Source organism: Chrysemys picta, chromosome 10 (genome assembly GCF_011386835.1).
Source record: "Chrysemys picta bellii isolate R12L10 chromosome 10, ASM1138683v2, whole genome shotgun sequence".
Classification (NCBI taxonomy): Eukaryota; Metazoa; Chordata; order Testudines; family Emydidae; genus Chrysemys; species Chrysemys picta.
The window spans coordinates 55,481,868-55,509,311 of NC_088800.1; the positions used below are offsets into that span (position 1 = coordinate 55,481,868).

Below are 27,444 nucleotides of genomic sequence, written 5' to 3' on the forward strand. Positions count from 1 at the left end.
CCAGAATCCAGTGGCAGCAAAAAGGGCATACAGCCTGCAGCTCAGAGCTGGTGCTTGAAGATTTAGTCAAGGTAGGATACAGCACCATTAGTGCTTGGATTGCAGGCTCTTCAGGATAGGAACTGGCTCTTTGTTATATTTTTACACAGTACCTAACACAGTGGGTTTGGGGCCTGTAGGTGTGACCACAATACAAATAAAGAATAATATGAGCACGGTGTTTACTGTATCACATATTTCTTGTTGTTAGTTAATCAGCAAATAATACTCAAACCTGCCTCAGTCATCACAGAGATACAGCCCAAGTGTTACATGCCAAAGCCCATAGACACACTTTCTAGTAGCTGCTCATACAGCTTTCCTCTTTTTGAAAATGTAAAGGAAATATTGTAGCACCTAAAAGAACACCATCAGACCAATACAGCCAGTTAATTAAATACAGCCCTCCAAGTGAGACCTCCAGGAAGGGTGGAAAGGGAGTTAGCCGGAACCCATTGCCAGAAGTAAAGATTAGCCTCTCTTCTAGGACATAGACCTCCCATCTCCAAACCCTGATGGCTTTCTGATCACATGGCCACTTCTTGTTCTCAGAGTGGCTCCTTCTGCACTAGCCTGTCCGGCTACCAGTGTTGTACTTAAAGTACTGCACAGGATCTTTTCAGGGGGAATAAGACAAAACGCCACATTTATTAGTAATACATGTATTCACTAACACTGTATTATATGCATATAATATATTACACTTACACTCACACACACACACAAACACACTCCATCTTGTTGTTACCAATTAGTTGCTCCCCTTAACTTCACTGGCCAGGTGAGTTAGATGGGGGAGGGGGTGGAGCCAGGCTTCTGCCGATCCGGATCGATGCTCCCATGTTGACAAGACGAGACCCGGGGTCCTCTGCAAGACACCTCACTTTTATAGCAGCTTTCCTCTTATGCAAATCTATACCAGATTCAAACTCTGTGTCTGTGTCCATTGGTCCTTTGTGCTGCTTTCTTTTGAGTGTTGTCCCAATGCTGCAAAGAGGGTGTTTCCAAAAGAAGGTGCTCGCTTCTAACCCCCGAGGCCGTCAGTATGTCTGCTTGTCTTTAAGGAGCCCACTTGACACGTTTTATTGTTCTTGGGTCTGGCTCCCAGCCCCTCTCCAACAGTTGAGGCTGTCTGGAGGTGCTGCCTTCCATGCCTTGCTCATCCACACCTCATTCATTCAACAGGACAATTGATTAAGAGTGAGGGGGGAGAGCTCTTGTTCTACTGCTAGCAAAAAGAAATTTTTCTTCTATCTTATTCTATCCTTAGGGGCTATAATATTATACCAAGGGCAATGCAAAGTTTCTAAATGAGGCTTTGATACAAAGTTCCATGAAAACAGAGGTCACACGTGGGTAGACCCACCACAAGGTTATATGAAGAGGCACAATGTAAAGTCATATGAAAATTATCAGAGATTGATCTACACCAGCGGAGCTGGCTTTTGCTGCTCCTGGTGGAGTTGTGCTTTCTGAATTTGAGGCCAAGTATCAGAGCAGCCCCTGCTTATTTACAGCAGCTCCCCCACCCACACCCCACAGCCATAGGCGCTGCACTGCTTTCAGAATAACTACAGTGCAGAATGCTCTGGCCTCCCTGAAATGGCCCTTCCCATCCCTGGCCTGCACCTATGCTGTCTGGATAACCTCTGTGCATCATTGGAATTCCTAGCTGGGGGCCCTCAGCCTCTTTCCAGGCCCATACGCCTCAGGAGTGGAGTAAAGGGGTCAGATTGCAGTTCATACCTGGGCACCCAGTGTCCTCCTTGGTTTTGTTCAGATATCTAACATTCTCTCACTTGCAAGTTGCTGGACACTCTTGTCCTAATATTTCTTCTAGTTTCCTTCTAGAAGCTTGTTAGATGTTAGCACCACTGGGGTGGTGCTGTGTCCCTAGAGACAGTGATCCTACCTCCCACCCACTCCAAGATCTTCAACCCCATCCCCATTTGTCTTAAGACAAATGCAAAGTGCTCCACTTAGGAAGGAACAATCAGTTTCACACATACAGAATGGGAAGAGACTGTCTAGGAAGGAGTATGGCAGAAAGGGATCTAGGGGTTATAGTGGGGCACAAGCTAAATATGAGTCAACAGTGTGATGCTGTTGCAAAAAAAAGCAAACGTGATTCTGGGATGTATTAACAGGTGCGTTGTGAGCAAGACACGAGAAGTCATTCTTCCGTTCTACTCTGCACTGGTTAGGCCTCAGATGGAGTATTGTGTCCAGTTCTGGGCACCGCATTTCAAGAAAGATGTGGAGAAATTGGAGAGGGTCCAGAGAAGAGCAACAAGAATGATTAAAGGTCTAGAGAACATGACCTATGAAGGAAGGCTGAAAGAATTGGGTTTGTTTAGTTTGGAAAAGAGAAGACTGAGAGGGGACATGATAGCAGTTTTCAGGTATCTAAAAGGGTGTCATAAGGAGGTGGGAGAAAACTTGTTCATCTTAGCCTCTAAGGATAGAACAAGAAGCAATGGGCTTAAACTGCAGCAAGGGAGGTCTAGGTTGGACATTAGGAAAAAGTTCCTAACTGTCAGGGTGGTAAAACATTGGAATAAATTGCCTAGGGAGGTTGTGGTATCTCCATCTCTGGAGATATTTAAGAGTAGGTTAGATAAATGTCTATCCAGGATGATCTGGACAGTATTTGGTCCTGCCATGAGGGCAGGGGACTGGACTCGATGACCTCTCGAGGTCCCTTCCAGTCCTAGAGTCTATGAATCCCACAGCCACAACTTTTAGGTTACATCTACACTACAAGCTAGGGGGTGCGATTCCCCAGCTCATGAACACATACTTTCGCTAATTTTAATCGAGTTAGCATGAGTATAAATTGAAGTTTAGCAGCAATAGCACAGGAAACAGAGGCGCCACTGAGCTGTGCTGAGTACATGCCCACTGGATTCATCCCACTTGCCCTTTTTGAATATTGGCACATCCAGACTTCTGGAATTTTCTCAGTATTCTAAGATTTATTAAACATTAACATCAGCAGGCCAGAGATCTCCTCAGCCAACTCTTTTAGGACTCTTAGGTGCAAGATACTTGGGTCTGCTGATTTAAAAATGTTTATCATTAACAGATAGTGTTTAACATCCTCCTTGGTTACTAATTGCCTGGAAGGTACTTCATCTTTGTGTGATACAAGCACATCATCCTGCTTCTTTTCAAATACAGAACAGAAATGTTTATTGAACACATCTGTCTTTTTTGCAACATTATTATCCATTTTACCATCTCCATGTAATTATGGGCCTGTCACAGGGTAGCTGGCCCTTAAAGGGAAGTTGGGCCAAGCGTCACCTGTGATGGATCAGTTACCTCCCAGCTGAGACTGATCATCTAGGGATCAACTGGTTATGAAAACCTGCAAGTGGCTTAGCTGGGGGTGGAGAGTTGCAGGGACTTGGCTAGCTTATATGACAGGCCCTGGAGCAGTGGGTTGCTCTGTAATCAAACTGGTAGAGAGCTGTAAAGAGTAGAAAGGCTCCTCCAAGAGAACTGGTTTTCCGAGCTAAAGGATTATTGATGTGCTGAATTGTGTTAATTAGAAGAAATAAAGTCAAAACCCTGAGAAAAGGGGCCTGAAACAGTCTCTCAGGGTGGGGGGTCAAGCCTTCCTGGGTAGTAGGGACAGAACAGCAGTCTGCAGGGTTTATATCATTGTTAAGAGTATATCAGCAACAGAAGAAATTCTAAAAACTCCTTATTGCTGTTAGCGATGAATTTTCCCCCTGATGACTTTAGCTTCCTGTATCAATCTTCTACACTTTATAACTTCTAATTTATATTGACTGTTATTTCCCCGTTTTTCCTTTTGTTATATATTGCTTTTTTAATTTCTATTTGCAGTCTTTACATTGTCACTGGGTTTTTAGCCAAAGCTGTCCTCTACTGCTTTTTGGCCATTTAATAAATTCTTCCTAAAGCACTCTCAGAACTCTCAAATTTCATTTATATTTTTCTGTCTACATTTTTCTACCCAGTTAACTTTGCTCATCGTTTTCCTCTGCTTTGGGAAATTAGCCCTCTTGAAGCACAAAGTATATAATGACCATTTGGGAGTGGCCTTCATTTTTGCCTGTATTGAATGTAGTCCAGGCATGGTCCCTGGACAGTGGCAACCACCAACTTCCAGTCCAATGATTAATTCATCATCTTTATCTGTCATAATGAGGTTCAAAATGGCCTGAGTTGTGAAGAGGATGTAGAGGAGCCTTGCTGCAGCAGAAGCCTGTGACTCAGCCAAAATTCTACCTGTGGAACTGGGAAAGAGCGTCCTGACGTTGCAAAGAGCAGTTATGCCACCTCTTGCTGCATGTGCTCCCTGCTGCACTGGCTCTACTCTGCTGCCAAACCCCTCCCTGGAAGGATCCAACCCCACCCTTGTGAGAAACTCACCAGCTGCAGTTCAAGGATGAAAAGCTCTTGGCAGATAAAGGGATGTAAATAAAAGCAGCTGCTCCAGTCAGAGCGGCACTCACAGTGACTAAAGGAGAGGCAAAATGGGGACAGCTGTAATGTGGCAGGGCTGGGAGCAGTGCAGAGAAGCGACATGCAGAGCGCAGGGGAGATGAGTTCCATCATGTTGCATAACTGACCTATCCAGCCCAGACAAGCCTCCACAGCTGCTGCCCTCGGAGATTCCACAAGCTTGGGGGTGGTCCAGCTATGGAGGCATCTCCCACGCCCGAGGTGGTGGGGCTGTGGGGAGCTGCACCAGATGGGGAGGCTCTGGGCCTTGCTCTGCTCCCACTCACATTGGTGTGCATGAGAGCACAGAGAGAAAGAAGAATCAGGTCCTGCCACTACCCAGAGCCTAGGGAATGAGGCCGGGGGAGGGGATAGACACATCCTCCGGGAGATGAGTTCTTTCCTGACCACCATCTCAGGGGGGAAGATTTATAAATGGGGCCATAGAGGTTGAGGTCTCACTAGCTGACAGTGCCACTCAAAGAGGCATTTGGGGCTAAAGATTCACCCCTCCTCTAAAAAGTAGCAAGTGGGGAGGTTGGAGGGTCCTGGCTAGGGACCGGGGAGTAAGCAGCCTAGAGTTGCCAATTTGGGTTGGCTGTATTCCTGAAGATTTCATCACATGAGGTAGCCTTTAATTAAAGATTAATCTTTAATTCCTGGAGACTCCAGAACAATCCTGGAGGGTTGGCAACTCTAAACCAGCTGGGCTCTAGGTCTGTAGGCGTAGGAGTTGCAGGTGTGGGTGGAGACTGGGGAGATTGAGCCCCTTGAAAAGGGTGCGGTAGATCAGATGGGCACCTGCCCCCTGAGTTCTGTGTAGGAGCTGAAAGGGATGAACAACCCCTCCCCAGTTGCCTCTTCCTGTCCCTGGAACAGCTGGCAAGCCCAAGTCCACTCAATAGCTGCCAGAACTCCCAATGACTTCTTCAATGGGGCCAGGATTTCCCTGCTGGAGTGGGGAATGCTCCGAGTTGGGATAGACTCTCCTAGTTTATTTTAGTGACAGTATGAACATAGTTCCTATTAATGCTTCTCACAAGGAAAGAAATGAATATGTGTCTTATCCTGCCTTCACCTTCCACAGAGCAATAGTGAAGTCCCTATTGGATTTTATGGAGTCTCTGGCTCTTCTCCCTTTCCAGAGTTAAAACTCTGCTTGGGGTAAGATGTGTTATATATACACATTTAATTTCCTTTGTTGTTGATTGAGGTTTAGGGGCATAAAGAGGTATCAGTGGCAGCATCAGGCTTTCCCAAATGGAGCTCTAGTTCAGGGCTTCAGCTCTGTGTTGAAAACCCCCAGGGCAACTGCTTCTCCCCCCAGACGCTACTTGGAAGAAGTGTGCACATCTCTGTGTGTCTTACTGCCCCTCAGACATTCAAATTCTTTTACATGAACATGGGCTTGGTTTGCTCCCAGCCACGAGGTACCATGGAGCTGGTTTCACTCTGTATCTCTGGTTTAAACCAAGCAACCCACTTTTTATCCTGTTACATTTGGGAAGTGACAACAACATTTTCGAATGATTGAAATACTCCACTCATCTGCCTTTAACAGGGCATTGGGAAGGAAGCCTGGCTCATTCAGACTGTGGGGATGTTGCCAATCCTACACATTCAAAAATCATATGTCAGGCCCCAAAATCTCATGAGATTATTCTTTAAAAATCATGAGATTTTTAAAGAATAATCAATGCTAGGTTCTTTCTATTGACGTGATTTTTGAGCCTTCTGGGTTTGTGTTTTCAAGTTTTTCTCTGCCATCACAAGGGCTGTTGCTATTGATTAGCATCGTTTCCTAGAGTTATGTTGGACCCCATGGCTGCAGATATCGTTATCAACTCCGATAGGAAGAGCTATTTTTTCACTGAGCAAACCTTTGCTTTCCTGAAAATGACCATATGGAGCCTATACCAGCCCTTGAGCAAACAGTGGAGTCCCCCCTTGGCAAATCAGGACTTCACAAACTTTCATAAATAGGGGCCAGGGAACTTCTGCTTTCCTTGGGGCGTACGGAGCAACATCAAAGGTAAGTTGCACTTTCATTTCTTTCTTACAGATGTAGACTTCTGCTGTTCCAACTAATTTTCTGGAGATCAGATTTTTCTCCACCAGACAGTATCTAAGGCCAAATCTTCAGCTTAGGTAAACCAGCCAATTAACAGTCGTTGAGGAGATATATGTTTTCTGGATTATAGTACTTCCCTATAGGCCCTGATCCTGACCTCCTTACTTCAGTGGAAGTTTTGTACTGAAAAGTTAGGTCGGTATATTTACAGCACTCAGGGGGTGTGTGTGAGAAATTCACACCCCTGAGTGCTACAGCTATGATGACTCAATCCCCGGGGTTAGGTCAACAAAAGAATTCTTCTGTCACCCTAGCTACTGCTGTGCAGAGAGGTGCATTTCCTACAGTGATGGAAAAACCCCTTCCGTCGCTGTAGGAAGCTGCTCCACTACAGTAGCACAGCTGCAGCACCATAGCTGTGCCATTGTAGCACCCGTAGCCTAGGCATGGCGTGAATAAAGAGAGTAGAAAAGGGCGTGTAGCATTTCTCTTATATTTACAAACACCTTGGGTGAAATCCTAGCCCCATCGAAGTCAATAGCAAAATTCCCATTGATTCAATGGAGCCAAGACGTCACCCTTTATGTGTAAGAACCACGTGTACCATCTAGTGTCTTGGGACACCAATCAAAGGGCCAACACAAGGTGGTGGCAAAACAGTGGTGATCTTCTACTGAAGGTACCACACAATTGTCTGGATGGAAGGGTGCACGGGGAGGGAGCTCTCTTATAGAGGTGTCGAAAGCAATGACCTTTGAATGAGCGTGTGAGATATTTTAACGGGAGCATGGGGAATCATTCCCCTGACAGCTGTGTAGGTGGAAGTGACAGTGCTGGCATAGGGTGCTGGGGGGTATGGCTGGGTTTACTGGAGTCAGTGCATCAGGATTGGCTCCATGAATTTCAATGGGCATTTCACCTGTGTAGGATGTTCAGGGAATGACCCTGTGTTAATCCAGTGGCACAGGTGAACTGAGAACTGCACGGAAGTATGAGCAGCCCCAGGGAAGGATCCTGCAGCATCAGCCAGCACTCCCCCTCCCACCCTCATCCCTCTGCCAAACAATCGAGCCTTTCTCTCGGGCTGAGTGACATTGGGAAGATGAATCCAGGGAGTCTCAAGGGCAAATGTTGGTGAGGGCGAACTCCAAGGAAGGGGGAATCTCAGGGACTGCTTTCAAGATTGTTACCTGGCACAGGTAACATCGCTGCATGGCACAGTGACTGGGGGCAGGCGAGGCAGTTCTTACTGTAACTAACCTCTCTGCCAATCCTTTGAGGCTTTGCTTCCCTTCCTCCCTGCAGGATGGGGGCCATGAGGCCAGCACTGGCCTTGCTGTCCCTGGCCTACGTGCTGCGCACAGCCGCCACCCTGAGAATCTGCGCTTTCAACATCAGGACTTTTGGAGACAGCAAGCTGTCCAATGAGACCATTGCAGGCATCATCGTGAACGTGAGTGCTGGGGGGTTGGGGAGAGGTCCCACATACCAGCAGTTCTTGGGAGCTGGGGGTGCCCAGGATTCTATCAAACAGCTGGCCCAGGGGCTCTCAGAAGTGTGTTTTCTGTGGGCCTGGAGAGTATGCTATCACTTGGGCCGAAGGCTACTTAGAAACCCAACTGAAAGGGCAGTGGTGAAGGGCCAAATGCTGGGGTTGTTTTTCTGCATACTCCAGCCTGATTGGCTAAGACATGGTAAAGCTGGTTAGTGGCTCCTCCATGGTGGTTATGCCCTAGACCTCTCGGTTACAAGTGGAGACAGCCTATCTGAGCCCTGCCCAGAAACCCCTGTGGGGAGACACTTTCCAGCCACACTGTGCCCTATAACACTGAGAAGTGAAAGCAAGGTCCTGGATAGATAAATAGATTGATCAATCATCTATCTGTAAGGGTAGAGTGACCAGATGTCCCATTTTTTGGGACTTTTTCTTATATAGGCACCTATTACCCCCCACCCCCTGTCCCATTTTTTCACATTTGCTGTCTGGTCACCCTATGTAAGGGGACTGTTATCCCCTTACTAACACTCAGTGGGGGTGTTTTGGTTGGCTAGCTCCCAGCACTAAAAGGGGAAGGGTCGATGGGAAATCAGGACCCTGAGACTGACAGTCCCCAGGAACAATGGGGAGAGGCCAATGGTCCAGGTCAGCCTGATTGACAGGGTGGGCAGGCTAATCAGGGAGTCAGGAGGCCAGGGGAATCCCATCCTCTATGTGAGCTGGAATTGCCTGGGTCAGAGAGTGGGGCCGAGCTAAGGGGAGAGCAGGGGCTCAAGTTGAGCTGGGGAGCAGAGCTGTGCCAGCCAGAGGGGCCAGAAAAGCAGCCCGGGAAGCAGAGTTACAGAAGCAGCCCACAGAGCAGACCTGTGCTGGGGGCAGAGCTGCAGCAACCAGAGCCAGAGGGGCCAGAGAAGCAGCCCTGGGAGCTGGAGGCAGAGCACCAGCAGTGCTGAGGCAGAGTGGAGCTAGAGCTGAGGCTGGAGCAGTCCGGAGCCGAATGTGGTGAGCAGCTGGGGAGAGCACCGGGGACCCTGGGCAGTGGGGCCAACACAGGGAGATGCCCCCAGCCAAGAGGCGGGGGCGATGCTGGGAAGAAGGGTCCTGCCACCTAAAGCCTGAGGGCGTGTGGCCACCACCAGAGCAAGTGTCCGACCCGCAACATCCCTGCAGCACAGCCAGGGCTTGAGAAGGAGGCCTGGGACTTGTGAGAAACAGACTGAACTTCCCTTACATTCCAGAGACGCTGGTTGTGATGCCCCCGTGCCACAGAGCAGGGTGACATGTTTTCCTCTAACCTTTCCCATTTTTTTCCTTATAATTGATTGCTGTTTAATAAACTGTATTTACTTTGAACTGTATGCAATGATCAGTGGGTCAGGGAAGCATCCAGTGCAGAGAGCACCCCAGAGTGGGAACACCCTAGCCCCTGCCCTAAGTGACCACAACAAAGGTTGGGGGATCAAGACCCCCAGGAATTCTGGGCCCAGCCTTATTGGGGTTACGAGGACTCTAACACACAGGAGAGTGGAAGCGGAGCCCTCGAGGTCAGGCAGGCCTCTGGGTAAAGGAAGTGGGAGCGAAGACTCAGATCCTTTCGCTAGCCCACTTCACTGGGGTAATGTATAAGCCAGGAAAGATCCCTACAATAGCGGGACCATTCCCCTGCTTACATATCTATCTGGGACCTTGGTTTCACTTCAGTGTTATAGGGGACCGTGTGGCTGATGACTGCCAGAAACTGGGATGGATCACTCAATAATTACCCTGTTCTGTTCATTCCCTCTGAAGCATCTGGCACCAGGATATGGGGCTAGATGGACCATTATCTATATCTATCTATCACCACTTCAGATTCCAGTGTTTTTAGAGACAGACAGAGGGTAACCCTGGCAGCCTGGTTGGCATTCCCCATGGCAGTGAAACTCATCCTCTGCAATCACTGCTGGGTTGGTCTCTGCTCTGTTAGGATCTGCTGGCTGATTTCGAACCCTTCTGGAACAGCTGCAGTCTGAAAGCTGCCATTTCCTCCTGTTCTCCTCTGTTTCCCCATCTAACTCACCCCAGGGCTCACCTCCTTCCCCCCAGCTCATGCACTGCAGCAGAAGAGAGGTAAATACCCAGCTCAGCTGGTGGTTGAAGTGGCATGTCAGCCCTGGGGACACCACCCTTCTGGTGGCTGGCTGCAGCCTGGGATTTTGCTGGGTGTTCTCACTGATTTTCACAGTGTTTGTGCATCTCTAAGGGAAGCTGGGGAGAAAGGTGAGGGGTGTTAGGCACTGCACACGCAGCCTGCACCAGGCTCAGCTTCACAGCACGGCGCTTTGTGTTTCCCCCAGATCGTGCAGACATACGACATCGCTGTGATGCAGGAGGTCCGTGACTCTGATCAGAGTGCCATCAGGAAACTGATGGACCAGCTCAACAGGTGCTTTCCAAACCTACATGGAAGGGGGGGAGGGAGGAGCCTAAAACATTGCTGTGGTCTGGAGTGTTTTAGAGCAGGTATAAACAAGGCCCCTTCGGGTGCAACACCCAGCCAGCCACACAGGGAAGGCTCCATTGCTGCCCGCAGCAGCTTAGATGAAGGGAGTGCTGGAGCTGTGGCTCTGCAGGTGGTTCTGGCATAACTGACTCAGTGACAGTGTCATGGGGAGCATCACTCACCGCTGGTCCAGCACCTCCTCCTGGTCACTCTGAGGATTAGCTCAAGGCCAACACCCCCATCCATGGTCTGCACCCCTTCACTTCAGCCACAGTCCACCTGCAACCCCTCTTGCAGCATCAGGTACCACAGCATCTTCTTTGTGGCTCAGCCCTCCAGCCATATCACTATCTGGGTTCCCCCTTTCCGGAAGAGGTTTACCTCCTCAATAGTCTGCCACTTCCCCAGTGGTGAGTGGAGGGACCCAGGCCCACACTCTGCTCTGGGTCCCAGCCCAGGGACCCTCCAAACCACAGTCACTTACTGCATTCCTTTGCCTCTACTATCACTACATTTCCCTGGGCCACTTCCCTGCAGCCACAGCCCCTTCCTCAGTCTCAGCAGCCTATCCGGAGCTCCTTCTCTTCTCCCCAGGTTCCTGCCTGCCTGCACTGCTGTGTCCAAGGTGCTACCAGGTTGCAGCAAACTCTAGACACAGTTCTCCCTCCTCAAGTTCCAGTCAGCTACTGACCCTGCTCTGCTCTGAGGCTCTTTTATATGGGCCTGCCAGTCCCTGACTGGCCACTCCTCGCAACCCCTCTCCTATTGGCTGCTTTTCACGCAGCATCCCTAGGGCTCTGTTAACCCCTTAACTGGCCAGTCTGGGGCGAACACCACATCACAGACACCTTCATGGGCCTCTGGAGCTTTTCACCACCAAGAGGCACATGCATGAGACGGGGCCCGGGGCATCCCTGCCTGGTGCCACACGCCGCCATTCTCACAAAGCGAGCATGACACGGGGTACAGTGGTACCAGGGTGGCACATTTCAGGGCAATAATCTTATATACAAAAGACAGCACAAACAGAGGAGCACAGAACTCCCTGAGGACATCAGCAAGGTGCAGATATGGAGCAGGGCATGGTGCAGCCATTTACACCAGTGCAAAGTGACTGTATACACTGATTCTGATCTCATGTACTCAGGTATAAATGAGGGGTAACTCCATTACAGCCAATGGAGGCAATCCAGTGTGAAACCGGTGTGAGGTCAGAACTGGACTCTACCATGTGGGTGTGAATTGGTGACCAGGGACAGGGGCCACCAACCCCTCAGGAGAAGCTTGTCAAAGGGGCGGAGAGGGTTGGAATGGGCTTGGGAAGTACAGCGGACAGATCTACAGCCTCAGGCCAGGGGTAATATGACACCAGCAAGGTCTGATTCTGTTGGTGGTCGTATGAGAGCTGAGGCCACCTGCAGATGTCCCTGACGTGGAGGGGATCACAGGCGCTCAGGACCTCTGTGGTGGAGGGGTTCCCAGAAGACCTCTTCCACTCGGCTTCCCGAGAACTCAGTTCAACTCCATTCCCGCCACTCAGGTCTCTTTGTTGGGCCTAAAGCGAAGCTATGCTGAGTTGATCAGACTCAAGTGGAAGGGGTGAGGATGGGGCATACCAGTACCACCCATCCAAAGTGACCCAGCAACCTTCTTTTTTATAGACATGTACACATGCCATTGCATCACCCGTTTGGGGATGGGTGTGCTCCCTTTGCGGGACCCAATCCCTGTACAGCATGCACTGTCCTTGCACAACATTCTCTTTGCCTCAGCTCACCTTCCAAGCTTCGCTTACCCATTGTTATCTTGTCCTTTGTCAGTTGTTCCCTGAGGGTCCCACCTTACTTTAGCCAGCACCAACAGTCTGTTTCCAGCCTGCTGCTCCACTTACCTCCCTAATCCTGTCTCCCAAGAAATAAGGCCTCACCCATGTCCAATTACTCATGTCAAGCCAGCCTACATATTGAAGGGGCCACATGGGAAAGATGCTCCCTGAGGCACCCCCCACTCCCTGAGGCACCCCCCCCTCCAAGCCTGGCTTCCTGGAACAGAGTGGCAAGGGGCCTGCATGGAGGGAGATGTCTCAGCCGTAAAGCAGGCAGGGTCATTCCTACGCTGGCTGGGAAATCAGCTGGGGGTGGGACGGGAATGGTGGGAGGTGGTGCAGAGCAGGGAGATGTGCTGGACGTGTGCACGGCCCTCCCTGCTCCGGCATGGGCCTCACTGCTGGCTTCTCTGACGCCCCCACTCTAGGGCATCTCTGCAGCCATACAGCTACGTGGTCAGCGAGCCCCTGGGCCGGACCTCCTACAAGGAGCAGTACCTCTTCATCTACAGGTAAGGATCCAGCAAACAGTCAGAGCTAGTGACAATACTAGGTGTTTTCACCTCAGGTGATGTCCAGGGCATCCCCCACGCTCTTGCGTCTCCTGCCCAGCCACTGCTGCTCTCTGCATGCAGGCCCCTGGGCTAGGGTTGCCAACTTGGTAATATTTAAAAAATGAAACCTCCCCAGCCCTGCCCCTTCCACTGAGACCACACCCTGCCCCATCTCTTCCCCTGAGGCCCCACCTCTGCCATGCCTCTTCCCCAAGGCCCCGCCCCTTCCATGTCTCTTTCCCCTGATGCCCTGCCCCTGTCCACTCCTCTTCCACCCTCCCTCCAGTCACTCCACTCGCTGCTTTTCCCCTCCCACCCCTCTACCCGGGTCAGGAGGGACTCACTTGCTTTGCTGGTGCTTGGAGCTGCAGCCACCTGATGCAGGTAGGAGGTGGCCCTGGCTAAATAGGGGCTGATGTGGGTGATGACTTGGCGCCTATCCGGCCTGCAGTAACCAGACATTGGGTGTCCGGTCAGTAGATCTGACCGGATTCTGTCAGGTCCCCTTTTCAACCGGACTTTCCGACAGAAAACCGGGCACCTGGCCACCTACCCTGGGTGCACCAGGGCCCATCCCAGAGTGGAACCACGTGACTGTGTGTGGTCATTCCATCTCTCCTCCTGGCAGGACGGATATGGTGTCAGTGGTGGACAGTTACTACTATGATGATGGCTGTGAGCCCTGCGGGAGTGACACCTTCAGCAGGGAGCCCTTCATCGTGAAGTTCTCCTCCCCCTACACAGGTAAGCGGGGCCCAGGGATCTCTCTGCCCTATGGCACTGGGAGCAGCAGCACCCCAGGCCATCCTGCAGCTAGCTAGAGAAACTCCTGCTCCCCCACACGCTGATCCCTCCCGCCAGGGAACAAAGAACATTACCATGGAGAGTTTGGCAAAGTCTTTGGGAATGATGCTTCAACTCAGAGACAGGCCTAGATCCAAATAGGGGGAGCCTGGGGCTGGATCCGGGCCTGTGGACTTATTCTTACTGGTATGTAGGCAGCCTGACCTAGTAGTCGGAGCAGCATCGGGCATCAGAGCCAATCTGATACCAGGAGGTCAACATCTGCAACAGGTCCAGAGGGCAAACCAAAGTCTGGGGTCAGGCAGGGCCAGGTTACCAGGAGCTCATTAGCAGGTAGCAGAAGCAGATATGGCAGGGAAAGCAGCCCTGAGCAGGAATATCCTGGCTGCATGGGCAGTTTCCTATTCCTGTGCTGGGTTTATATAGTTGCAGTGAAGCAGGGAGTCCAGGACTGCGCCGAGTTCAGTTCCTACTCTGACACCACTTAGCAGGTCAGTGGGGGGCGGGTTGGCGCTCACTGGTGCTGAAGCCCCCTGTGGACCAGGGTTCAAGACCTGCAGTCCCCAATGGGTGTGGGTCTGGATGCTGGCTTGGGGAGTGCGTGCCTGGGCTGGGGGTCAGCAGCCAGGGATCAGTTCAGCTCACTGTAGAGCCAGGTGCAGTTGGGACCCAGAGCTCAGCTTGGGGGTCACGGGGGTTCACCGGGCTGTGAGTATACCCGCCCCTCCTCCAGCCCACGATCCCATTGCTCCTTGGGGTATGGTTTGGTCACAAGGCCGAGGGAGGGGAAGGGTGGCTGTGCCCTGACGTACAACCCCACGGCAGCCATTCTCATGGGGGCTGAACTCAGAGCAGCTGGGGAGAAGCAGCGACAGTCCTGGCCAGTGGGAGCCCAGCCCAGAGACTTCACTGGCAACTAACCCCCTGCTCTGCAGCTTCCTTTGACAGCTGCTGCTTTGGCACAAAGCCAACCAGGAGCACCTTTGTGAGTGGTGCTGACCCAGGAGGGCAGCGCCCAGGTGCAGAGGGACTGGGAGAGGCTAGTGCAGCTGACTGGAGCTGCTAGCACTGTGGGAACTGCCAAGAGACAATAGAGCGAGCATGAGTAATGGAAGACCCCGGTTCAAGTCCCAGTCCTGCCTGATTCTGAGTGGGAGGGGAAATGTCCACACGGAGAGCATGGTCTTGGGAACCCCAGAATGGAACAGTGCCAGATGTGTGTGTGTGTGTGTGTGAGAGAGATAGCAGGGGTGATGGGTGACAGCTCTGTGTGCGCACAGAAAATGGCTGTCTGTGTAACTTGTGTCTCTGCAGAGGTGCAGGAGTTTGTGCTGGTGCCCCTGCATACACCCCCCAGTGAGGCTGTGGCAGAGATTGACGCCCTCTATGATGTCTACTTAGATGTCATCGACAAGTGGGGAACTGACGTAAGCAGATGTATCTGGGCGCAAACCCAGCGCCTGCCGTGTGAATGAACTCACTGGTTTCCCTCCCCCGCTTGTCTTGTCTGAGGCTGCTGCTGCCTGGATGGGACGTTGGCTGTAGAAGGTCCTGGCTAGTCTATTACTCATGCTGACCCCCCACTTCCAGGGCAGAGCCGCTCTGGCTGCCTGGGCCAGTGCAGGTTACCGGGAACAGCCATGCCCACTTGATGCGGCTGGGCACTGAGCTCTGGAGCTAAACATCAGGGTTCCCCTCTGGGGAAGCAAATCCCCCTTTGTCCATATCCACATGCTGATCTGTGTCAAACAAAGCTGTGGAGCAGAGAGGCCCATCTGCACTGCCCCCAAACCCTTCAGCCCTAGGCCTGTAGGCCTCAGAGCCACACCCCTCCCCATCACACAACCCCTCTGGGACCCTTGTCTTCCCATGGTCGCTGTTTGCTCAGCCCCAGCCCCACTGTGGGCAGAGTGCCCAAGGGTGGGGAGATGCGGGCTCCTTGCCACTCCCCTGCCAGGGTCTCATCACATGGATGGCGAACGAGGATCCCGGACCTGGTTCCAGCTAAATCGATGGGTTCTGCCACTCAGCCTGGACAGCACAGTCCCAGTGTGCCGACGGCTCGAGCAATCAGGAATGGGCTGTAGGCCCATTCACCTGCTGGTGTCGGGCCCAGGGCAGTGGTGACCGAAGCCAGCTGTTCCCTGATGACATTGAGCCAGGGAGGTGCACACAGCACGTCACCCTAGGGGTGGTCTTGGCACCAGAGCCCGGGCACCTGCACTGTGCTGCCTCCCCAGAGCTGCTCTCTCCAGGGCAGGGCTGGGTACATCAGCAGGAGGCATGGGGGCCCTGCCTGTGCTGCCCCTGCTCTGCAGATGAAGTGTCAGCCCCACAGGCTCAGGTCATTGCAGTGCCGGGACCTCACAGTGTACCTGAGCACAAGGAAAGCCTCATGACCCCGGCCCCAGAGAAGACAACCCCGCTGTGCTGAGAAGGAACCAGCAGAACGGCGAGAGGGAGTGACAGACCCCCAGACCACCCTGTGTCAGCTCCTGCCCCTGCCTTAGCCACAAAGACAGCCACAGCCAAGGAGAGCAGTGGTTACCAGCGAGACAGCTCGTGGCACTGGCGGGGCTGCCTGAGACACTCCAGAGCGAAGGGCTCGGGGAGGCTGCCATGTGTGAGGTTCTTGCCTTGCACATGTGCTAGGTGTGGGGGTTGGTCTGGCTGGGTCCCCCCTCACTGACCTGGCACTTCCTTGGCAGAACATCCTTTTCCTGGGAGACTTCAACGCCGACTGCTCCTACGTTGGGCCACAGGATTGGCCTTCCATCCGCCTGCGAACCAGCGACGCCTTCCAGTGGCTCATCCCGGACAGTGCAGACACCACCGTGTCGTACACAGACTGCGCCTACGACCGGTGAGGAGAGCTGCTGTTGCTGATCATCCCTAGTGCCACTACTGTGCCTGTGCCTGGCAGCTGTATGGAGAAGCCAGGGCCGGCTCCAGGCACCAGCTTAGCAAGCAGGTGCTTGGAGCAGCCACTCCGGAGGGGGGCGGCACGTCCAGCTATTCGGCGGCAATTCGGCGGAGGGTCCCTCACTCCCACTCGGAGTGAAGGACCTCCCACCGAAGTGCCGCAGATTGCGATCGCGGCTTTTTTTGTGGGGCTGCTTGGGGCGGCAAAAATCCTGGAGCCGGCCCTGGGAGAAGCCCAGGGCTATATGGCCCGGGGAGGTCTCGGTCAGCCCTTGGGGGTTGGGCCGGTGCTGAGGCAGATGGGCAGTGGGGTGTCAGGGGAGCCTGCGCTGCCACTGCCAAGGCTGTGCCTGTCCCACCAGCCAGTAGCGGGTTTCAGTCCCTGGGGCTGCCGGCCTCTCAGCAATGCAGTCACCTGGCAGGAGGGTACCTCATGAGCGCCACAGTGCCTCAGATATAGGAATAACAGCAGCCCCAAGAGACAGACCAGCGCAGCCAGTGCCAGCCCTGGGGACACCAAATAACAGGGAGGGGATGAAAAGGGACAAGGAGAGGGCTGCAGGTGGGCAGTGCCTTAGCACAGAAGGCCATCACTCGTAGAACCGCATCTGGGAATACTCAGAGACCACCTCAGCTGTGGAAAACCACAGCCTCTGGCACAGACCCCAGAGAGCCTGTCTGTAGTCCAGCCAGGGCACTCATTAACCCTGATTGCCATGTGCAGTGCTGTGGGCGTGCTCCCCACACACCCAGGTGCGATAGGCCGCCCCACTCTCTCAGAAGGTTCTGGCCCTGCATATGACGGTTTCTTGTCAGTTTCACTTCCCCACATTCAGCTGTCACCTGCCTCCACTGAGCGCAGGTCCTGCACCAGATGGAGCTGGCTGAGAGCCCAGGGTTGCTCTCGGGGGTCTGGCTGCTGGGGAGAGGGATTTCCCCCCCAGGACTGCACAAACTAAGCCACCCTGTCAGCTCCCCCCAGCACTCTCCCTGGCTCCGCTACTCAGGGAAGCTGGTGAGGAACCCCACCAGCAGCGCTGCCATCGCTGGCCCTGGGCTCCAGCCTGGCTCTGGGGCAGGCGAGGGCATTCCCTGCAGGGTGTGACCCTGAAGCCCAGCTGCCTGAGAAGTGCAGTGTTTAACCCTAGTACCTTGTGGCATGTCACAGGATCGTGGCGAGTGGCTCTGAGCTGCAGCGCTGTATGGTGGCCAGATCTGCCAAGGTCAACAACTTCCAGGAGACTTTCCACCTGCAGCGCGAGGATGTAAGTGAAGCTGACAACCTGCCTGCATGCTCACAGAGCAGCTAGCTGTGAGCAGAGACAATAGCTGCTAGATAGCCAGGAGACAGCGACAGCTGGTCAGGACTGGGGCCAAGCTCAAAGATCACTGCACCGAGCTTTGCAGGGAGTCTCCCAGAGTTAAAGGCTAGTCTAACTCAGCTACACTAAGGCCTGCTCTACAAACAGGTGTTGTCCTGCTATAACTGTGTGGGTTTGGAGTGTGATTTTTTACTGCTGTAGTTACAGAGGCAGGAACTCGTGTGGATGCACATATACCAATATAAAGGGGCTGGATAGCTTATTCCCCTTCCCAGATGGGAAGAGCTATCCCGGGGTAAGCACTTTTAGACCAGTCTAACTCCATCCACACTAGGGGGCAAAAGGGGTACGGCTTGTGGGTGTAGACGAGGCTGGAGACCCTACAGGCCTGATTCTCCATTGTCCTGCACCTTGTGCAGAGCGAGTGCAGGGGCAGGGTAAGAGCGCAGGATCTGCAGGGCAGCCATTCACATGCATTTGACTGTGGCGTCACTGACTGCCCAAAGGGCAGGATGACGGGCCCCAGACATAGTTACATCGCCCCCTGGCCAGGACACAGCATTTCCACCTGGAGGGCCCTGCTGGCTCTATGCTGTACAGCTCGCTCCGCCCCAGCTGGTGGTGGCTAGTGGCCATTTTCTTATGGACATTGTGTATAATCTCCCCACACCTGCAGTTAGCCCCTGCCATTGGTTAAAACCCCAGGCCTGATCCTGCTCTCTCACTGGGGTAACCATTTTTCTTGGCGGACCAGCTGTAAACTGGTATAGCCATAGGCGCCGATTCCGTGGGTGCTCCGGGGCTGGACCACCCATGGAAAAAAAATAGTGGGTGCTCAGCACCCACCAGTCACAGCTGTTTGGCGGTGCCCCCATTCAACTAATCCGGGGCACTGCCAAACAGCTGATGGAGATGCCGTCAAACAGCTGATAGGCGGTGCAGCCAAACAGCTGTTTGGCGGCTGGAGGAGAGCGGAGAGCAGCGAGTGGGGGCCTCGGAGCAGGGGTGGCGTGGGGGCAGGAAGAGGTGAAGTGAAGGCGGGGTCTTGGGGAAAGGGGTGGAATGGGGGCAGGGCTTCGGGGCAGAGCAGGGGTGGGGGACCCCTTGGGAAAAATAAAAGTTAGCACCTCTGGGTGTAGGTGAGAGAGGAGACTCCGGCTGCTCCTTTCACAGCACTGGGGAATTAGAGGGTGAATTACACTGAGGTCTTGGCTCTCCTCTCGGCAATGCCATCCACTGCAGCTCATGCATCCTGTGCTCTTACCTGATTGGATGCCACCACTCAGGCGTCACGCAGGGGGCTCACTGCACAGAACCATTCAGCCCCTCGGGAGGCCATCTCCCCTGGGGACTGTGGCTGTGTTTTGCATGCGTGTAGGCTGCATAAAGGAGGCAACGCTCTTGGGGGCGCTGTGTAGGCAGTGTGGCTCAGTGGCTAGGGCGCAGGAAGGGGCGTCGAGAGGCCGAGGGCCTGGCAGCCCAGGACCTTCCCCTTGTGTGGTTGGTTAGAGTGGTTGTGTGAAGTGACGGTAACACGCACCAGGCCAGCTCAGGCTAGAAGCATTTTACACAATCTTTGCACTGATCTGAATGACTCCCCAAGGCGCAGGGCAGGAGACGGTTAAACCTTACGCTTGAATTGCATGGCCAAGTCTCCTCACCGCTCCATACCTCAATTTCACCTCTGTAAAGGGCTCTGAGCTCGAGGGAGGAGTTGTTGAGCCTTGGCTCATTCTTGCATTGGCCTCCTGTTCGGCGCGTGCTGCTGGCCTCGATGTCCATGGGATGAGCACAGGCCAGGCTTCCCCTGGTTTGCGCTCACGCTCCTGATGGGAATGCCGCCTGGGAGCTAATCTAAAACCATGCAGGGTGCTCTCCTCCCCAAAGGCAGGGAGCTAACAGGACCCCTGCGTTTGACAACGAGTCACCTTGCATAGGAGGATCTCAGACCACCTCATTAATATTAATTGACTCACCCTGGCAGAGCCCTGTGATAGGGAAGGTCAGCGTTATCCCCATTGTACAGTTGGGGAAACTGAGGCCTGGAGAGGTTGGATGATTTGCCCAAGGCCATGCAATGAATCGGTATCAGGGCATGGAAGAGATCTAGACACATGCTCTGTCCATTAGCCCATTCTGCCTCCTGCTGCACCTGGAATTGCCAGGATCCATGTGACAACAGGAGCCATGACACGAGGTCATGGACAACCTGTAGCTGATGCCTTCTGAGCAGCCCCACAACTTAGGCTCTGTGATTTCTCCCGTTTGTGTCCAGGCTCTTGCCGTCAGTGACCATTTCCCGGTGGAAGTGACTCTGAGGGCTCGCTGAGGCTCACCTGCTCCTGCCTTGCTCCATCCCCTGCTAAGCCAGGAGAAGTAGCTACCAGCAAAGCAACTTCTACCGCATTCATATTCCCTTTGGCTGCTGCTGGCTGCAGCACCAACGCCTTCAGAAGAGCTCCCAAGACTGAACCTCAGCGTCTACGATTATAGCCAAATATCAGCCTCCTGGCATCTACCTGCTGCTCCTGGCACATCCTCATGGCTGGTCACAAACCCATCTCTCTAGGTGCTGCATCGAATGGCCCACCAGTGTCACTTACTGGGTACTTGGATAACTGGCACATTCATGCCATACCATTGGGAGATTCGTTCATGCAATGTAGTTAGTAAGCTTTGAAATCTTTGGTCTCAGGGCATCCTGGAGTGTTATGCTGGGCAACAGGGCTGGGGGGGAGCTGATTTTGTGGCCAATGGGTATGTGCAATTGTCAAGGCTCCTTCCCCTCTCTGAACTTTAGGATACAGATGTGGGGGCCTGCATGAAAACTTCTAAGCTTAACTACCAGCTTAGATCTGGTTCGCTGCCACCACTCCCAATGTGCTAATTCCCTTCCCTGGGTAGCCTTGAGAGACTCTTCACCAATTTCCTGGTGAATACAGATCCAAACCCCTTGGATCGTAAAACAAGGAGAAATTAACCATCCCCCCTCCTTTCTCCCACCAACTCCTGGTGGATCAAGATCCAACCCCCTTGGATCTAAAAACAAGGAAAAATCAATCAGGTTCTTAAAAAGAAGGCTTTTAATTAAAGAAAAAGGTAAAAATCATCTCTGTAAAATCAGGATGGAAAATAACTTTACAGGGTAATCAAACTTAAAGAGCCCAGAGGACCCCCCTCTAGCCTTAGGTTCAAAGTTACAGCAAACAGAGGTAAACACCCTAGTAAAAGGTACATTTACAAGTTGAGAAAACAAAGATAAAACTACCACGCCTTGCCTGGCTGTACTTACAAGTTTGAAATATGAGAGACTTGTTCAGAAAGATTTGGAGAGCCTGGATTGATGTCTTAGTCCCAAGAGAGAACTCCACCAAAACAAAGAGCACAAACAAAAGCCTTCCCCCCACCAAGATTTGAAAGTATCTTGTCCCTTTATTGGTCCTTTGGGTCAGGTGTCAGCCAGGTTACCTGAGCTTCTTAACCCTTTACAGGTAAAAGGATTTTTGTGTCTCTGGCCAGGAGGGATTATAGTATGGTACACAGGAGGGCTGTTACCCTTCCCTTTATAGTTATGACAGCAATTAACATAGAATGAATGAGGGGCAGTTTTATAAGTGCTTGATTGGCTAGAAATCAACTCTCAAGTCGCGTGATATCTGCTGTTTTTCATAAAGCCCTAGCTCTTGGAGTCATGTGATTATAGAAGAATCTTGGCTTTCATTAAAAGGGCCAGGGTCCTGCCTTCATGCGTGTGGAGAAAAGCTGGAAGATGTGACTGACCTCTCAGTGCTCAAACCCCACGAGGCCAATAAACGGAACCCACCACTGATTATTTTTTATCTCTCATGATTTGGGAGGCCTGGCTCATGAACTCTGAACACTTAACATGGAACATAAGAATGGCCACACTTGGTCAGAACAATGGTCCATCTAGTATCCAGTATCCTATCTTCAGACAGTGGCTGATGCCAGATGCTTCAGAGGGAATGAACAGAACAGGGCAATTACAGAGTGATCCATGCCCTGTTGTCCAGTCCCAGCATCTGGCAGTCAGAGGTTATGGGACACCTAGAGTATGGGGTTGCATCCGTGACCTAATAGTCAGTGGGACCTGTCCTCCATGAACTCCGTGAACCTGACTGTTCTTGTAACTGTCTGTCTGCATGGAGTCATTCCCTACAGGACAGCATTTGTGGTGGTGTCCCATCCCAATTTCGGGGCAGAGATTCTATTCTGTGTCTAATACTGCCTGCCTTTTATAATCCCCCACCTGCACTAATGACACTATGTATATAATATGGAATAATAAGGGGGAGTGCTGGTCATCTGCACTTTGATTCTATTACATGCAATCAGTATGTAATCAAAGGGCCCGGAGAATCAAATGGATCCATCTGTATCTGATTTGGAGTGTTTTTTGGGGGGTCATTTATGCTCTTGAAGGCCTCTGCCATCTGAACTGCCAGATTCTGTAATGAGGGGCATTTCTCTGCTCATGGCAGGGTCCCTATTCAACAAATGCTACTGCAACTGCAAGACTACAGCTCAGACCCAGGAGGGAAGGGACTAGACTGTGACTGTGGGAACAGGACAGGATTTGGGATGGGGGAGGCATGTGGCTCACTGGGCATGTAGTGGGAATGCTTCTGTCTATTGCAGTCAGTCACTCAGCTCCCCAATGCATGGAGAGCCCCCAGAACAGCTCAGCGGTGGCCCTGAGTGAATGAAACCAACCTCCGTCTAGGCTGCTGTGAGCATCCTGTTTATTTGGGGATTACCTAGCATCTGGGAGAGCCTTCGGGGTGCTGGGGGAGCTGGAGTTCATTAGTGCAGTGTATGTGTGGTGCAGTGTGTGTGTGTGTGTGTGTGTGTGTGGCCACACAGCTGCTAGAGTTTTACTGCCATGTTACAAAATGTTTTATTTTAGAACAAATTAAACCATGACTGATGATTCTTCTAATATATTAAATAAGGCACCAAAATATCCCACTGAGCCAGGATGGGCAGGGATGCAACCCCATGCTCTGAGTGTCGCTAGCCTCTATTTGCCAAAAGCTGGGAGTAGACAACAGGGGATGGATCACTCGATGATTGCCTGTTCTGTTCACTCCCTCTGGAGCATCTGGATTGGCCACTGTCAGAAGACAGGATACTAGGTCAGCTGGACCATTGGTCTGACCCAGTGTGGCCGTTCTTGTGTTCTTTATTCCTTGTGACAGGAAAAAATGGGAAAAAACTAGTCATTTCTTCTCTCCCATGTCCATGATCTTTGTTACTGGAACGGGTTTCCTGCTACATCTCCCTTGCCCTCTAGGTGGCAGTGGAGACTGTTCGCATTCGGCTACGGCAGAGTTGGACACCTGCACATAACCCTTGTGCCAGGGGGTGTCAGCAGCACCAAGGGCTGGGTTCTATATCTAGGGGTTCTTCTTAACATTACAAAACCAGATCCGGCTCAAGCCCCTACCTAGAAATCTGGGGAAACTACCCCCCGCCCACACACACACACACACTCCCGGGCCCGTAAAGAGGCAAAGCAAACGTTCATTAATAGGGAGAGGGACCTCTGCATGAATTTGGGGAAACCCCGCACCAATGAGTCAAAAGCGTGCAAACAATAAGTAACCTCCCACCCCACCGTATCCTTTGCCTCTGTTTTCTACCTTGCCGTGTGGAAGTCCGACAGACGAATATTCCTTTAACACAGCACTCCGCTTTCCCTCTGCTGTTCCCCATTCACAACTGGTTGTCCCAGGTCAGCGTAGTCCCAGAATTCAGGGGAGCATTCACATGGGTTCACCACCCACCCCTGATGGGGTCAGGGGTCAAGCAATGCCTCTACTGCTACCGCTGCTACTGCTGCCTGCCACTCACTGCTGCCCCTGTGTCTAGCTGTGATGCCACATTCTGAATTTCCACCACTTAACCCAGTTCTGAGTGATTTCACCAGGCGGTAGGGAACCTGACTGCTGCTGCAACCTCTGGGCTGTCTGTCATACCAGGTCTAAGGTTCAGCCCCCTGGACCTATCCATCAGTGATTTTAGCCCTAGCGATCACTCAGGAGAAACAAAGACTCTCGATTCATTTGGATGAGCTCTATCTTTAAACACTGGAGGGGGGGTGTCAAATATGATCTAAACTACCTACACAGAATCCCCACCACCACCTAAGAGCATCTGTTCCCATCTCCCTCTGCCTTTCACTTGCATTTAGCATCACAACCCCCTGCTACAGTTAGGGTGACTGCCTTAGTCAAGGCATGATAAATACAGTTCTGCTGCCTCTTATTCATACAATCAGGATAACAACATTTCCTCACTCCTGTGTTCAAAGCTAAAGTGAATTTTAAACCAAAAGAGCTAAAACTGATCACTTTGGCAAAGCAGGCCTAGCTGCTGATCCCCTAGGCAGAGTAGGCGTGGCTATGCAAATACAGGCTATTCCTGAGGTCTTTCCCCCCAAGTTGATCAATAGATGGGAGGGAGAGCTCATTCAGACCCAGGCTTTTACACACCCTGTAACGATGCGGTTCTGGCGGGACCCAACTGAGAGTGCCAATTCAGGACAAATCGCTTAAAACAGGGCAGTTACAGCCCAAGGCTGGGGTTTTTCCACTTCTAAGGCAAACCAAACCAGCCAGACTAAGAGGACTTTGGTCTCACCCCACTGGCTAACCACAAGTCACACAAGCAATTCCCTTATACACTCCAGTTTCCCAGTATCACCACTAGTGCCACTCGTTATGGGGACAAATGGTTATGAAAACCAATACCCCAATAAAAGAAAAAAGGTTCTCTAGATCCCAAAGGACCAAGCCCCAGACCCAGGTCAATATACAAATCACATCTTGTTCACAAATCACGCTGTAGCAAATCCTTTAGAATCTAAAATCTAAAGGTTTATTCATAAAAGGAAAAAGATATAGATGAGAGCTAGAATTGGTTAAATGGAATCAATTACATACAGTAATGGCAAAGTTCTTGGTTCAGGCTTGCAGCAGAGATAGAAACTGCAGGTTCAGATCAAGTCTCTGGAATACATCCCCCCGCTGGGATGGGTCCTCAGTCCTTTGTTCAGAGCTTCAGTTTGTAGCAAAGTTCCTCCAGAGCTATGAAGCAGGATTGAAGAAAAGATAGAGGAGCTGCAGCAGCCTTTTATAGTCTTTTCCAGGTGTAAGAACATCTCTTTGTTCTTACTGTGGAAAATTACAGCAAAATGGAGTCTGGAGTCACATGGGCCAGTCCCTGCATACTTTGCTGAGTTGCAAGGCGTATCTGCCTTCTCTCAATGGGTCCATTGTATAGCTGATGGTCCTTAATGGGCCATCAAGCAGGCTAGGCAGAGCTAACACCAACTTGTCTGGGATGTTACCCAGCAGCATAACATAAGTTTGAAATACAGACAGTATAGAGCCAATATTCATAACTTCAACTACAAAATTGTTACACACATATAGACAGCATAATCATAACCAGCAAACCATAACCTTGTCTACGACAACTCATTTGACCCCCTTTATATAAGATTTGGTGCCACTACAGGACCTTGGTTGCAACCATGTTCTATATGGTCCCAGATTATATCAATAACGTCACACACCCATACACACCTATATACATACACACCCTCACACACACACCTAGAGCCTGTCTGTACGTGTTTGATGCTGGCAGTAGCACCTGCCTCTCAGCGATGTTGCCACATGCCCACAGCCAGCCATGTGGTGGTGCCTATGTTGGGTACCTAGCATCCCAAACTGGGGACCACACAGATCCACAAATGCTCGTGTGCCGGTAGCTTTGAGACATTGTCCCCACTCCAGGGCAGCCCCTGCTGCTGAAAGACGTTGGTGCCAAAAGCTTTCCCTCTCCCAAGGACAAGCTTCCTCCACATGAGCCTCAGTCCTGCCCTGGGGGAGACTCCCTGAGGAGTCAACACTTACCCATGTCTGGCAAAAAGTGTCTGTTAGTTTTGCATCATTGAATGAAAGATTCAAATGGATTTTTAGTGGTATTATTTAAAACAAAACAAAACCAATTAATCTTAAACCTACAAAACAAGAGTTTTACAAACCAGGAGTGTTGATTTAGGTCCTCAAAACCTCACATATTTACACAATATATTTACACACACGTTCTCTTTTTCTTAACATCCCTTGTACTAGCTGCTGATCCCCTAGGCAGAGTAGGCGTGGCTATGCAAATACAGGCTATTCCTCTTAATTTAGACACACACCCTTACCCTTCCATGGGCTCAGGTATAACCTTACACTCTGTGGGTTTGTGGGGTCCTTTACCTTACACGGTAATATCCTAAAAAAGAACAGGAATACTTGTGGCACCTTAGAGACTAACAAATTTATTAGAGCATAAGCTTTCGTGGACTACAGCCCACGTCCACGAAAATTAATTTTCGTCCTAGCAAATTAAAACGTCCTAGCAAAATTAATTATGTAACAGACAGAATCTATCAAAGAACCAGACAAGATCATACAGACAAACAACAGAGAAGTGACCATAAAGATAAAACAATAAAGAAATGAGGATTTCACAACCACAACTATTGATAAGTGATTTCTTGCCAGACAGAATGCTATCAAACTAAGTTTTCTTTAACCATCTTAAGATCTGTTTCTTTAGCTGGTGATAGTGGGTACTATTAGGACAGGATCTCCTTTTTACAGCCTGATATTATTACATTGTTTTAATGTAATTTAGATGGAATGTGAAGATGTGACTTCCTGCTTCTCATGGTATGTCTTCACTAGCCACGTTAAAGTGCTGTCCTTAATGTGACTGTGTAATCCCAGCACTGTAAAAAACCCACCCCCACGAGGGGAGTAGCTACCAGCGCCTGTGCACTGTGAACTGCCACTTTACAGTTCTGAAACTTGCAGCATTCAGGGGGGTGTTTTTTCACACCCCTGAGTGAGACAGTTGCAGCGCTGTAAAGTGGCAGTGTAGACAAGGCCTTAGCTAATGGCTGCTGCTCTCCTAATATGGCTGCAGACAAAGGCTTTAGGCTTTAGAATATGGCTACAGGAAAAGGCCTTATCCTTATACCTGGCCCCCTCCTGGAAGACATCAGTGATGCCTTCCTCAGAGGGGGCGAGCGGCTGGCGACAGCTGTGGGCAGGTCTCTGCTAAAGAAACCAGCCCTGGACTCTAGAATCCCAACCAGCTGTCGCCCCAGCCACCTCTAGCAGGGAGGGACCTTGGGGCTGGGTGTGGCAGGCCAGCTGCAGCAGGCCCACAGGACGGGAGCAGCACTAGTGCCAGAGAGGAGGAAGGTCCTCTCCGGATGCTGGGCATGGCTAGGAATGCTGAGCTCTCTGGTGCTGCTGACACACCTGCAGGCCCCAGAAGATGGGCAGGAATTGCCATGCTCTGCGGCATGGGCCTGGGTGGCTGCTCCGTCCCTGTGACGCCTCTCAGTCCTTTTCCCTCCTCT

General features: G+C 51.5%; 1 protein-coding gene across 2 annotated transcripts; it reads left to right on the plus strand.

The window, feature by feature from the left end:
• Window positions 1–7,597: 7,597 nt before the first annotated feature.
• Window positions 7,598–21,810, plus strand: LOC101951118 (deoxyribonuclease-1). Of its 2 annotated transcripts, none has more exons than XM_005312132.3 (8): window positions 7,598–8,039; window positions 10,421–10,509; window positions 12,820–12,903; window positions 13,574–13,689; window positions 15,064–15,176; window positions 16,458–16,612; window positions 17,840–17,936; window positions 20,269–21,810. In XM_005312132.3, exons 1-8 carry the CDS (start codon window positions 7,893–7,895, stop codon window positions 20,320–20,322), a joined length of 855 nt encoding a protein of 284 aa, XP_005312189.2. In that variant the 5' UTR covers window positions 7,598–7,892; the 3' UTR covers window positions 20,323–21,810. The 2 variants fall into 2 exon arrangements, with proteins under 2 accessions (XP_005312189.2, XP_065415909.1); XM_065559837.1 differs by lacking the exon at window positions 7,598–8,039 and adding an exon at window positions 8,798–9,086.
• The last annotated feature ends 5,634 nt before the right edge of the window (window positions 21,811–27,444 follow it).

Bases quoted from the DNA above. Each gene is read 5' to 3' on its own strand.
- LOC101951118 (XM_005312132.3), top strand. From the start codon at position 7,893: ATGGGGGCCATGAGGCCAGCACTGGCCTTGCTGTCCCTGGCCTACGTG. The intron at 10,510-12,819 runs GTGCTTTCCAAA...CCCCCACTCTAG, and splicing joins CTGATGGACCAGCTCAACAG to GGCATCTCTGCAGCCATACA. The intron at 15,177-16,457 runs GTAAGCAGATGT...CTTCCTTGGCAG, and splicing joins TCGACAAGTGGGGAACTGAC to AACATCCTTTTCCTGGGAGA.